Genomic DNA, 13,960 nt, shown 5'->3' with positions numbered 1-13,960 from the left:
TTCTGTTTACGGTAGAAACGCTGACCAACAAATTCCAGCTGTTTCTCTGTGGGTTATAGAAGTGTCACAGGCCTGTTTATAGTTAATACATTGTAGACCTCAGCCTGAATCTTATGGAATCCTATTAGTTTGGTTTGGATTTACTCAGATTTGTCCAAAGAAACATTTTCTATAGGCAGCGCATTTATCTACCAAATTTTTGTTTCCGAAACTTCTAGTTTATTCCCCCTTGTTGACAGCAGTTTTCCTCCCCAGTAATGTTAGTGTAGCTTTATTTATTTAACACTTATATAGCACTGACTCATACCATGCACTGTTCTGTACACCTTTAAATTTAATGCTTCATGACAAACTTACAAGCTAGATACTGCTTATTAAATCAGTGCAAAAAGCAAAAACATGAAAGGACAAGAATTATGATTTGTCTATATTAAGATTAGTAGTTTCTGTATGAAAAGGAAAAGAATGCTCAAAGATGAGCTATAGTCTAAAAAAAATTTAAAGTACGTAAGTCAGTAGTAAAAGAGAAATACTCCAAATGAGAAAAGTGCAAAAAATATGAAGAGAAAAGAAAAGAGAAAATATTCTTTAAGTTTGTGAAAAGGTGTTTAACTTCTCTAGTTGTGAGAAATGCAATTTAATTTAAAGTAACCATTAGAAGGGTGCCTGAATGGCTCAGCTGGTTGAGTGTCCGACTTCAGCTCAGGTCATGATCATATGGTTCGTGGGTTCAAGCCTGCTTTGGATTCTGTATTTCACTCTTTCTCTGCCCCTTCCCTGCTTGTGCTCTGTCTGTCTGTCTGTCTGTCTCTCTCTCTCTCAAAAATAAATAAACATTAAAAAAACTTAAAGTAACCATGAGATACCATTTCATCTCTACCAGAGTGACAAAACTTTAGTCCAACAATAACAAAAGTTGGTGAGAATATGGAGCATGAAAGAAGCAAAAATGGTCATCAAGCTCTTTGAAGCTATTTGGAGAGTAGCCTGGCAAAATCTAATACAGCTAATGATGTGTCTACTTTATGACTCAGCAATTCTGCTTCTCTATGTATACCTTAGAGAATCAATCCTATTTGAATAGACAGAGAAAAGTATAAGGTTCTATTGAGCATTGTGTATAATAGTAAGAAACTGAAAACAATAGACCATAAGTAGAAAAAAAAGATAAATTGTGGAATTTATCAGGAATCCCCATCCCATGGGCACAGGAATGTGCCCAGTGGATAAAGCACATGAGCCAAATCCATATGTATGAATATAGATAGATCTTGAAATTAAAATGTTTAATACGAAAGCAGGTTCCAGTAAAAAATCCCACATGATACCTTATATTGCTCATGGATTAATCCCAACAGATACACATGTATTTAATAGGATGGTGCTTCTTTTGAAGAGGGGAAAAAAGGCAATAAGGTAAAAGAGAGGTGCAAAAGGGGCTTCAATTCTGTTGGTAACATTTGTTCCTTAGAGATATGAAGCACATATGCTCAAATGTTAAGATTTTAAAGATGTGAGTAGGTGAGGGGCCATAAATATTTTTATTACTTTCTTTTCTCTAGTTTCCTATTCATACACTTCTTGGCATATTTGAAATATTTTACAAGAGTAAAATAAAAAATGAGCTTAATAATTTAAGAACTAACTCTAGTGGATAATATTCCTGAATTTTCTTTTTTTTTTTTTAAATGTTTTATTTATTTCTAGGAGAGAGAGAGCGTGAGCAGGGGAGGGTCAGAGAGAGAGGGAGTCACAGACTGAAACAGGCTCCAGGCTCTGAGCTGGCAGTCAGCACAGAGCCCGACGCGGGGCTCGAACCCACGAACCGCGAGATCATGACCTAAGTGAAAGTCGGACGCTTAACCGACTAAGCCACCCAGGCGCCCCCTGAATTTTCTTTTAAGAATCATAGGAAAACATTGCTGTTACATTGAAATAAACTCTTCCAAAAACTTTTATGTTATGTGTACAGCACTTCTTTACAAAGTTATATTCAGTTCTCACTGTCTTCCAATGTAATGTATTTTTCAATTCTTCATTGTTTTTGTTAAGTGCCTGCAAGATATTTATTTAGCTTTCTGTGTTTTTCACAAAGTTATTTGGAGTTTAAAGGCACAGTTTTTTGTATATCAAGAAGATGGAGTGTGAAAACTTTTTCTCCACTGTTCTGGAGAGTCACCCTTAGGGGAAATCCACAAATGTTTTTATATTTATTTGTATAAGGGGATGGAACTAATGTGTACAAAATTTAGAAGATGTGGGTCCTGAGTATACAGATATTGACACTTAGATTAAAAAAACTGTGGTTGGCAAATTGACAATTCTACCATACAGACAGTATTGCAACAAGACGAGGTTTACCTTTGTACTTATGTAAAAATATGAATTTTTTTGCAAATTGATTCATATTTCCAATTATATGAACAAGTCATTGTGTGCATTGAAGAACGCTTTTATAACATAAAGTCATATTCCAATGTTAGTTAAGTTACATTTGGATTTTCACATAAAACTTCTCTGAAAATACAACTAACTAGACCTCCAAAATAACTTACATTTTTGAGTCCTGAATTTTGATGTGGAAAAATGATTGAGAGGATTCAAAGATTTAAAAACTTGTTGCAGAGTCTCTGTATATAGTTTATCCTTGAAATACTTTTCTGTTCTGACCCAAAAGTGGGGAGAAACTCATGAAACCAAGATGGATGTGACTTTACTTTTGCCACAAGTGTTACCATATTCCTCACTCAAGAAACTCTGAAGAGCATGGAAGACAAAGTTTCTTTGAGCCTCTCATAAAGGCAGGCAGGAGACAAAGATAAAGGGCAAAGGCTTCAAGTTGCTATCACTAACTTTTAAGTTGCCAGATTTTGTCCAGGGGGTACCTGTGGGCCTCTTAGGGAAACGAGACCTTGCCAAGCTGTGGACACAATGTGACTCCCAGTAGGCACTCATTCTCTTTCATCATTGACAAGAACTGAGACTTCGGATGTCATCTGAACCACAGGATGAGACAGAAAGACAAGATTTAACATCTGTGGCTTTTCTACAAGCTATATTGATGTTGGTACCGCTTTAAATTGTTTCAACCCGCTTGGGCACTATCCTAGTAAAATGTATTTGCTCTACTACCCACTGCTTAGCTTGAAATCTCTGCATTGTCATGATCTACTATGAGATCTCCAGACATAGTGAAGACCAGTGGAGATTCCTGACACTGGTATCATCACCGATGATGTACACTGTACAAAGACTGATATTTTCCAGAAAAAGAAATAACAAAGTAACATGTAAATACATTTTAAAAGTCCCAGAAGCTTTGAATTTTTATCTTAAAAATTAAAAATAATTTTTGATTGGGTGCCTGTGTGGCTCAGTTGGTGGAGCATTTGACTCTTGATTTCAGTTCGGGTCTAGATCCCAGGGTCATGAGATTGAGCCCTGCACTGGGCTCATGGAGCCTGCTTAAGGATTCTCTCTCCCTCCCTCTGCCCCTCTCCGCCCCCCCTACAATAAATAAATTTTTTTTTACTGAGATACATAGTTGACCCTTGAACAATGAGGGGGTTGGGGATGCCAGACCCCCACACAGTTGAAAAAAATCTCTTTATAACTTTTAGCTCTCCACAAATTTAACTAGTAATAGCCTACTGTTGACTAGAAGCCTTACTAATAACATGAAGAGTTGATTAACTAATTTTGCATGTTGTATGTATTCTATACTGTATTCTTACAATAAAGTAAGCTGGAGAAAAGAACATGCTATTAAGAAAATCATAAGAAAGAGAAAATACATTTACAGTACTGTATTGTATTTATTGAAAAAAGTCTGTGTATAAGTGGACCCACACAGTTCAAGCCAATGTTGTTCAAAGGTCAACTACAATTGACATATAACACTGTATTACTTTTAGGTATACAGCATAATGAATGATTTGACATATGTATGCTTATACTTTTATAACCATAAAATATCTGAGAGATGATCAGCAGTAAATAGGATATGCTGTATAAATTGTTAAAATGCTTTCTTTGGATTGCAGTTTAGGCATATTTTATTATTGTGTATATTTTTAATATAAGTGACACTGCTACTAAATGAAATATCAGTTATTGGATACTTACTATGTGCCATGTTAAGCAGTTTACAACTATAATTTTCTTATAACAGATGAGAAAATTAGAGCTCCGAAAAGTTAAACCACTTACCTACCATCACAAAGCTAGGGGAGATTAAGAAATACGTTTCATTTATTGATTTGTTTATTGATTATCTTTCACAAATGGCAACGATACATAGTGAGATGAGCTCTGAGCCAAGAATATAAAGATTTGAGTATGAGTCCCAATTATGCTTCAAATTTTTCATCTTCAAAATAAAGATAGCTTGTCCTTTCTCACAGAATTCTTGAAAAGATCAGATTGGAATAAGGTGATCAATATTATGAGACATTATGGGACCATAGAATTGATCAGTGGTCATTGGGGAAGAAATTGGGAATTGTTGCAGCCCAAGCAACTCCCCAGTACAGAGTTAACTTTCCTCTGTCCCCCAGTTCTGATTTGCCAGGAGCCTAAAGGTGGCATTGTGTGCTGGACTTGATTGGGTTGATGTCGACTTGTAGCGGGTCTACCCTATTGAACAAGCATAGAGAAAGACAAGTTCAAAATCCCACCAGCGGATAGATTTGAGCCTTCTCTTACATATAGCTCCCTGCCTGATTTCTCTATGCCTAAATTTCCGCAGTCATCAGAATCATAAAACTTGCCTCCCAAGATTATGAGACTGACTCAGGACCTTCAACGCCTCCCAGGATTATGATGACTAGAAACAATATATGCAAGTATTTCTTACAGATAAAAGGCTCTCAGTTAAAAGTAACACCAAGATGCTAGGCTTCAAGTACTCCTTTTTAAGCCCTCTCTGGGACTGGTCTTTGGCTGCAAATGACTCACATAACTTTGTCTGGTCTGCTCCCTGGACTTTGCTACCTAGAGTCAAGCAGTAGAAAGTTGTGGTTAACATGTGGGCTTGGGACCCAGGATAGATTTTCAGCTTGGCTACTTAATTTGATATGACTTCAAAAGGTTACTTAAACTCTCTAAACCTTTTTCCTCACCTTTAAAATGAGCTTGATGATGATACCTACCTCACAGGATTGTTCTGTGAATTGATTTGATTTGAGAAATTGTGAATGCTATTAACTGATATTTTTATTAAGATCATATAGGGAGGAGGTGCTGGCGCTGTGATTCAAGCCCAGATCTATCCACAGCTCATGCCTTTTCTGTTGTAGCACACTTCCTGTGTTCGAATAGTTTTAGTAACTGGACTGACAGTGTGCCATGACTAGAAATATTTACAATGTGCAAAATAGGATGATTTTGTAAGACCATAGAAAATAATAGATAATTTTTAAGGTCTTTTGAATTCCTGAGATCTTATGATTTTCTGGATAACACAGTCAATCCCTAAATCAAAACATTATGTTTTAAGCATCTGTTTGTAAGTTAGTTGTTGGGAACTTGAAATTTATTTTCAATAAGACATATTTCTATGAAGAATTTAAAGAGCAGTGTGGAAGAAGAAGAAAAAGAGGATATATTGTGATACTACATTTAAACCTCAGATTATTTTTCTTCTCCAAACCTTAGTGTCTAAATATACCTACTGTCAGCAAGGTTTACGAAGAAAGTAATCCACCCCACTTATTCAAGCTGCTGTGACTAAAGCCGTCTTGTTCTGACCAAGTAATCATATACTCATTCACTGAGGAAATATTGAGTGCCAACTGTGTTCTTAGTTTTGGGGGTATAGCAGTGAAGAGACATTCTGCGCCTGTAGTGTTGGAGGCAATAGGTTTTTAATCTACTATTGTCATAGTCCAAGTGTCAGACTAGATAAATAAAACCCAACAGTTGAAATGTTGATTTCTGCTGACCCATTGTGTGTCAATTAAAAAAGGTGATGAAAAGGAGTTCCTGACTTCACTAAGAGTGTGGATTCAGGAAAGGGGGAAATGCAAGGTTTATGGGGGCAGTGGAAGTGGTGGTCATCCATGGACATGTTGTGGGTATGGGGATGATAGTGCACCTGCGTGGGAATATCCCATGGCAGCTAGGAAGAGGGAGTGGCGGAAAGGTCATGGCTAGAAATACAGTTTTGGGTACCATCTGCATGGAGACAACAGAATTACTTAGATGGGTGATCCAATAAGTACAGTATTATAGGATGTAAAGATGGGTTGGCCAACAGCGCCAAATGCTGTGCAGAGAGCAGGTAGGATGAGGCCTTGTGGAGAGAATATTGGGTCTGACACAAGGTCACTGAAGACTCTCGGAGACTGGGCAAGAAAAGGTGGTGGTGAACAAATCAGATTTCAGAGGCTCAAGCAGCCGTGACAGACTAGAAATGGATAAATAAGAGGACCTAAAGGGGTAAGAATGCCAAGAAAACATTTTTTCTCAAATGAAAATTGTTTATTTTTGACAATAATATGGAAGATCTTGATAGAGGGGCGGATTTAATGGTCTCATCTGTATCTTTCCGTTCTCTGTGTTAATGCTGATTATGTCGGTCCCTGGCTGAAAGACCTCTCTGGACTCCTCATTGCCAGCAGAAATCCAATATCCATAGCATAACAGACAAGATGCCTTGCACTCCGGTTCTGACCTTCTTTTCCCATTTTTCATCTTTTGCCAATCAGGGCACAGGAGATTTTAGATTCTTTCCAAGTTGGGTCTTTGTACACATTGCTCTCTCTGCCTGGAAGATCCTTCTTTCCATCTTCCCCATGGAAAATGCTAACTCATCCTTCAACCACTGGCTCAAATGTCACCTGGTTTTTGAAATCCTTCCTGACTCACCAGGCCCAGTTCACATCTCCTTCTTTGGTACTTAAACCGATGTTATACACTCATTTTTTTGGTCTTAGCATCTTGCATTGCAATCCATCAATTTTTTTAGCTGTGTTGTCTTTTAGATTATATGATCTTTGAATACAGGGGCATTTTTATTATGATCCCCATGACTGGCACAAAACAAACTATTACTAAAAGCATCAGGAATGAGTGAGTGAGTATTAATGTAAGGGGATATAGCTTGAGGCTTATAAGACAGAAGTGAAAAAGCATCTTTGTGCTAAATGAAATAAGCCAGATGCAGAAATACAAATAGTGCATTGGTCTCACTTATGTGTGGAATCTAAAAAGTCAGACCTCTAGAGCCAGAGTGTAGAATGGTAGTTGCCCAGGACTAGGGTTTGGGGAAAATGGGGATATACTGGTCAAAGGATACAAGCTTTCAGTTATAAGATGAATAAGTTCTGAGAATTGAATGCATAGCATGGTCATTACAGGTTATAATAGCATATTTTATACTTAAATTGTTCTTAAGTAGATCTTAAGTGTTCTTACCTCCCCCCCACACAAATGGTAACCATGAAGTGAAGGATGTGTAAATTAATTTGATTGTAATAATCATTTCATGATGTATATGTATATTAAATCACTACACTACATTGCACTCATTAAAAAACCACATTGTACAAACTAAATATGTACAATTTTTATTGGTCAATCATATCTCAAAAAAGGTTGGAGAGATAAAGCTGTATGAATTTGAGCAAGTTCTTTCTCTGAACTTGAGTTCCTACTGGTCATATGAGAATAATATTTACCTTACAGTAAGCCTGTGAGGATAAAAGCTACAAGATATAGACCAAACAATTTAATAACCAGTGTTTAGTAGTCATTAACATTAGAATTATTTCCAACTCTGCCTTCATGGCCCATGCCTCTTAGTTTCTCTCTGGTCTTGGGTTTGGCTGCAACTTTAATCCATTCTCTAAAGAGAAGAGTTTTTTGTTTGCTTTTTTAAGTAAAATCTTGATGCGAAGCAGTTTAAACTCAAGTCCATCTTCATGTTTCATTTATCTAAGTAATGCAATCTGATTAACAATACTCATTCTGACATCAAGTGAATTCAGCAAAAATCCAAAATGTGTTATGTGGGTTGATTTGGTAAGTTCACAATTAAGTCTGAATTGCTTAATGAGTTTCCAAGCAATGTCCCGAAAGAGGCTCTCGTTTTGAGGCTCACTTCCCTGGATCTAGGGACACTTTCTTGTTTTATCTTCAGTATTATACTGCCCGAAAGTGATTTTAGAATAGCTCTTTCCTTTCCTTTTCTTCTTTTTAGCAGAATTTTTGTGGTTAATAAAAACATGTGCTTACAGCCTTTTTGCATAGATAAAGGAAAGGATTCCACATCAGATTTAGATCAAGCGATAGATTTTCAGAAGAAAATGATGGATGTGTCCTCTGGGAGCAGCGGAATGCAGCGATGTTCTGTCTCTGACTGATTGAGCTTAAGGCATTTATGAACACTTCCACACCCACACCCACGCAAATACACAAACAGTGGTCACAACTGCAGCTCCAGACACTGCCTCTCTCCCTTGTCTCATTTCCAAAGTGCATCCGTTGTTTTCCATAACATGAAATAAATCCCTCGCTTTCGCCCAGTGGTGAAAAGCTTATATAAATACTAAAACTGAAGCTATTCCCCTGAGTTTTCTGGCAAGCCTGCTGCCATGGGTTTGTTTGGATATTGACATGCATTTTCTGTGCGGCTCTTTCAGGCCGCTTGGGTGAGGCCAGTGGTGATAAATTCACTTGTTTTGAAAATTTATCAGCTTAACCATTATAATACTCCGTTTTCAAAAATTTAAATAATTGACACCTTGATTGAAAAGGCTCCAGGTTCAAAGTATCTCTTTTATTCTTTCAGCATATATCATTCTGGTGACATATATGTCTTAGGAAGTCTTGGCCAGGGATGACTTTAACAGTCATTGAAAAGAAAATAAGGATGTGAAAAATCAATTATTGTGAGACGTTTAATCTTTCATGGTGGTGTTCGCATGAAAGAATGCTTTTCAGTATGTAGAAGGGAAGTATTTGATTGTGTACTAAATAGGGATGGTTAACATCACTGGCTGTAATTCAAATGTATGATGAAAACTCTTTAGTCATCATAATAGCAAGATTAGAAAAGTGTCCTCAAAGTGTTGAGATTGTTTTTACCCTTGTATCACGTGTTTTAAACAGTGGAAGAGGTATTGCACTTCTTTAATATAATTTCCCACAGAATCTGCAAATCTAAGGTTAATTCTAGCTATGGTTAAGATTGCTGTGGGACGCCTGGGTGGCTCAGTCAGTTAAGCGTCTGACTTTGGCTCAGGTCATGATCTCACGGTTCATGGGTTCGAGCCCCATGTTGGGCTCTGTGCTGACAGCTCAGAGCCTGGTTCCTGTCTTCGGATTCTGTGTCTCCCTCTCTCTCTGATCCTCCCCTGTTCACACTGTCTCTCTCTCTCTCTCTCAAAAATAAAAATAAAACATTAAAAAAAATTTTTTTAAATTGCTGAATGAAAGTCCATGAATACTATTTCTATTATATTTCCATTTGTCTTTCCATAGTAGTGCCTTCTACTTGCTCCCAATAATCTATTTTACCTAAGGTGTCTTAAAACTCTCTTTTCACCTAGATTATTACTTAACTAAACATAGTTTGCTACTTTAACAATTAGTAATTCTAAATTCTTTTAAGTTATGACTGTTAAGTTGCCTTGAAGTTCCAAGACTGTGTTCTATATCATTGTCTTAACAAGAAAAATACAAACAGTGAATCTCATTAATTAATTAATTAGGTCCCCTTTTCTTGAGACCTAATAGAGAAAATAAAGGCAATCAAATAGGCTTTCAGGTCTGTGAAGTCTAATTTTAAATTATAGAAAAAGACCAAAACAGAAGTAAAGGAGTTGGCTGGATTTGAGAGGTAACAGCTAAATTGATATATGAGTCTTCACATGCCTAGATTTGCTATGATTAGTAAATCACAGTGCAAATAAGTACCTAAAGTTGTTTTTAGACCAATGGCTGTGGCTGCTAATTCTAATGTACCTTAAATGTAATAGGGGTAGAACATATAGCTTTCTTTTAAAATAATTACATTTTTAAAAATGTTTATTTATTTATTTTGAGAGAAAGAGAACGAGGGGGAGAGAGGGAGTGCAAGCGGGGGAGGGACAGAGAGAAAATCCCAAGCAGACTTCACATTGTCAGTGCAGAGCCCAGTGCAGGGCTAAAACCCACGAACTGTGAGATCACAACCTGAGCTAAAATCAAGAGTCGGATGCTCAACCGACTGAGCTACCCAGGTGCCCCTGAAACAACATTTGTTTATTTTTTGTTTTGAGGAATAGTTTAGTAGGTCAGTGTCTACCTTACACTGGGGTACTGTGCTTTATACCTAAAAAATATTTTGCACAATGAAACTATGCTCAGAATTGCAATTATTTTTATTATTAGTATTATTATATTTATAAATTGCACAATTGAAACTCCGTTAAAACCGTTCCCCGCATAATCTCTCTTCTCCAATGGGCTCTCTGTCAAAAAGCACACAGGGAGAGAAGTAGGAGGAACTTTACCTCTAACGGTGGATTTTCAAACAATGGGACGGACCTGGGTGGCTGTTCTTAACCACTGCAGGGCAAGCCAAGTTGTTTCAGTTAGGCAACATTCTCCAAGCCAGGAGCAAAGAGAGTCTAAGAAACATATTTTTGTCATTATTGGTTGCTTCAAAAGAGGGCCATATGAGAAAAAATGTTGTGTTACATTCTTTGTAAAAATGCATCTTTTCTTGGTGTGTTCCCAGGTTTGAAAAAGAAATGACCAGCAAGTGGTTATACCTCTTTGAAGGCAGTGGGGTTGCATACGGCCCAATCAACAACATGAAGAATGTATTTGAAGAACCCCAGGTTTGGTTTTTGAAGTTTTTAGTACATTGCCGTTAAAAACACAAGATATTGCCTCTCCTTTTTATCCAGATTGACTTCTATAAATACCTGTTAGCCATTGGTCTTGAGCTTAAGTCATATAACAGATTTTTGACTCTTATGTTAGACTGTGGGTCTGAAGTAAAAAGAATCAATTTAGAACTGGTTGTTTACAGTCATGCTTTTATGTCCATCAGATCTAACATATTTCTGCAATGGTCTCTCCATAAAGTCTGCAAGGTCAGGACATTTGTTTTTCCTGAGAAATAGAAATATAGACAATTGAAAGATTGGGATCAGGTACTTGGAGATCATTCTCTGTAGAAAGACGTATGACAACTCTCACAGTTACATCTCCATCTCGTCAGATGGCTATCCTAAGCTGTACAAAGCAAGTTATAGTTAATTTTGCAAATGAGAGGCTTTTATAGGTTTTGATTAGTTAAGTGCATTATTTGTGAAGAATTAATTATTCTTGAAAATAGATTTGTCCTGTACAATTCTGATGGGGTTCTTCTAGGGCCCCAGGAATAAGAATCACCTAAAAAATATTTTTTCTATAATGTTGTTCAAATGATTATTTTTAGGTGGTATCAAAATAATTTCTGATTTTATTAATCGGTATCACTGCAGGCAATTTACTATTTCTCAGATTCACATGTTAATACCCAAAAGTAGAGGAACTCCATTTTTCTATGAAGATTTCACTATGATTATTCAAATTTCTTGTCAGTTTCCAACACTTCAAAATTATAGGTTTACAAAAACTCTTTTCATTGTAACAGATTTTTCTTGGAAATGAATAATTGAAAATGGATTACAATTTTTTCTAAGAGAGGAGAACTTCGTTGAAAACTGACCTAACTCTTTACCTTTGATACCTATATTTTACATGAATACCTGCTTCAAGGAGAATTGAAATGTATTTGATTCAATGGTTACAGTACTTACGGAAGAATAAGTGAATGAATTCAGGAATTCTGCTTTGGGTTATTTTCCTTTCAAGACTGTGAATATGGCAAGGCTTTGTCCATAATTAAACAATGGCCAATAAGTATTTGAGATAAGGGGGGCCACTTGTGTGCTGAGTTTATGTGTAAGGGTCCTCACCACATCAGTGCCTGGTGACTCCTTGCAATGAGGTAGCAGTGTGCATGCCCTGAAATGTACTAGACCCAGACGGCCAGTTTTCTCACTTCAGGACTTTGAATGAGGCTATGTGTTGGCTTTAAATTGTTGTGAGGGAATGGGTGGCTGGCTTGTACTATTATTTTCCCGCTTAAACATGGTACTGGGGGATTTAGGACTTGGTGTTTAATTCGATTAATGTGAGGGCACGTTTCTCTAGAGATACTTTCTGAGTTTTATTTCTGTCACTCCACCTGTTTCATTAGGTGGATGAAATTCACCCCAAAGTAAAGAACATTATTTTAAAAGTTTCTAGGTATATTCTCACGTGGCCTACTTTCTACGTTTTGACGAACAAGGAACCAAGGTTCCACTCTTCATACTGTTCAATGTAGTCTGCCCTGGTTCAGACTGAATACAGGATAATTAGATTTTTCATTCCCAATTTTTCCTTGTAGTTTAGTTTAATTACTTGAATCTCTGTACCTCATCTCTTTTGGACCCACACGAAGTTTCTATTGTTGGTCTATGGCATATTTTTAGGACTTCAATCATTTTTCAAATGGAGAAGAACGATTATTACCTGAACCAGGATACCAACTTTTGCTACTACCCTCAGGGTCTCTGAAAACTGCCTTCTTAACCACCAAAAAAGGATTCCAACTCTTACAATTCTGACATCAAAAATTCTCAACCAGACAATGATAATTACTGACAAGGTGCTCTAGTTGCAAGAGTCGAGTTGGTCTCTTTTATATATAATTTCATTCTTCTTTGCAATTTAAAAACCAAATATACACATCAAAAATATCTGGAGATTTAGAAAGACAAGAGAGCAAAGTCCCATTACATTTTGAAAGTTAGGAAAGGCAACTCTTGCCGTTATATGTAGGAGGACTGTTTGGCATAAGAGGTAAGGCCACTCTGTTTCCCCTATGCTTGGAACTGGTTGGCTCTTTTTAAAGAATTCCATATAATTTTGAATTTTGAATGTGGTAAAATCATGGAGTTGTCTTTTAGGACTACTTTAAAGGTTCATTTGGCGAACCATTACTGTACTTATTATGTACCAAGTGCTAGGGATTTAGCATGAATTTCATAATTCTCTTCTGTTCTGAAAAATAAATTTAAAATGGACTTAAATAGCAGATACACAGTAAATATTGTTGATGCATGGATCAGTGAATGAATGAGTTGGCTAACTCTGCAAAGTATACGTTTTCCAAATGATCAGGTGCCTATTGTGCACCCTTGAGTGGGGCTGACAAGCTCTATCTATAGTGCTGGCTGGAAACCCTTTGTTTGGAAAGCACAACATAATGGTTAAGACCATGGAGTCAAAATTGTTGGACAGCTTTATAAACTGACTAAGGTTCAGTTTTCTCAACTGTAAAGTGGTGAAATCGGATCTTGTCTCTATATTGTTTTAAGGGTTACATGAGATAGTGTTTATCAAGGGCAGTAGGGATTGCCAGATGGTGAGAGCCCTGGTTATGATGGTGCCCTTAAAGGTCGTATTTTTGTTAAAAAAAACAAAAAAACTCCACAACATCTTCTTTTACTTACCTTTGTTTGGTGGATACAAACAAACTCCGTGGGGCTGAGGGGAGGGGACCGTTAGCTTACAATCGAGCTCTAATACTCTGTTAAGAAAATGAATCTGTAAACTCTGCCAAGTTCTCAACCCTTCATCATTTCTGATTGCTGACATTCCTTTTATTATTTTTTTTTTATTTTCTGTAAAAGTATCATTTCCGCTTAAGGTGTCCTCCCTTGTTTTTCCCCTGTGAGCTGGAGAGTTTGTTGGCCCTGAGTGCGCGGCCACTTGTGCTCAGATGTAGGACTGCGCCGCTGGCGCCGTAGCTGGCTCTCCGCGTGCGCTGTGCCAGCACAGCTGCTAGTCTGAAAATTGACTTGGGTGAGGTACAAGACTTGGAACATGGCGCAGGAAGTGAGGCTTTGATGAAGTGAAGAGGGGGTATTGGTAA

The 13,960-nt window shown here is 37.1% G+C and overlaps 1 protein-coding gene across 2 annotated transcripts in view; it reads left to right on the top strand.

The window, feature by feature from the left end:
* The window catches only part of SUGCT (succinyl-CoA:glutarate-CoA transferase), a 707,967-nt gene that overhangs the window by 331,158 nt on the left and 362,849 nt on the right, over positions 1–13,960 (top strand). For both annotated transcript variants that reach the window (XM_077781125.1, XM_077781124.1), the window contains one exon: positions 10,724–10,826. In XM_077781125.1, coding sequence (XP_077637251.1) covers positions 10,724–10,826 — 103 coding nt within the window. The remainder of the gene's footprint in view (positions 1–10,723; positions 10,827–13,960) is intronic.

Source organism: Crocuta crocuta, unplaced genomic scaffold (assembly GCF_008692635.1).
Source record: "Crocuta crocuta isolate KB4526 unplaced genomic scaffold, BGI_CrCroc_1.0 scaffold108, whole genome shotgun sequence".
NCBI classification, from domain to species: Eukaryota; Metazoa; Chordata; class Mammalia; order Carnivora; family Hyaenidae; genus Crocuta; species Crocuta crocuta.
Note: the sequence above shows the minus strand (reverse complement) of the source record. Positions and strands in the feature narration are given on the sequence as shown.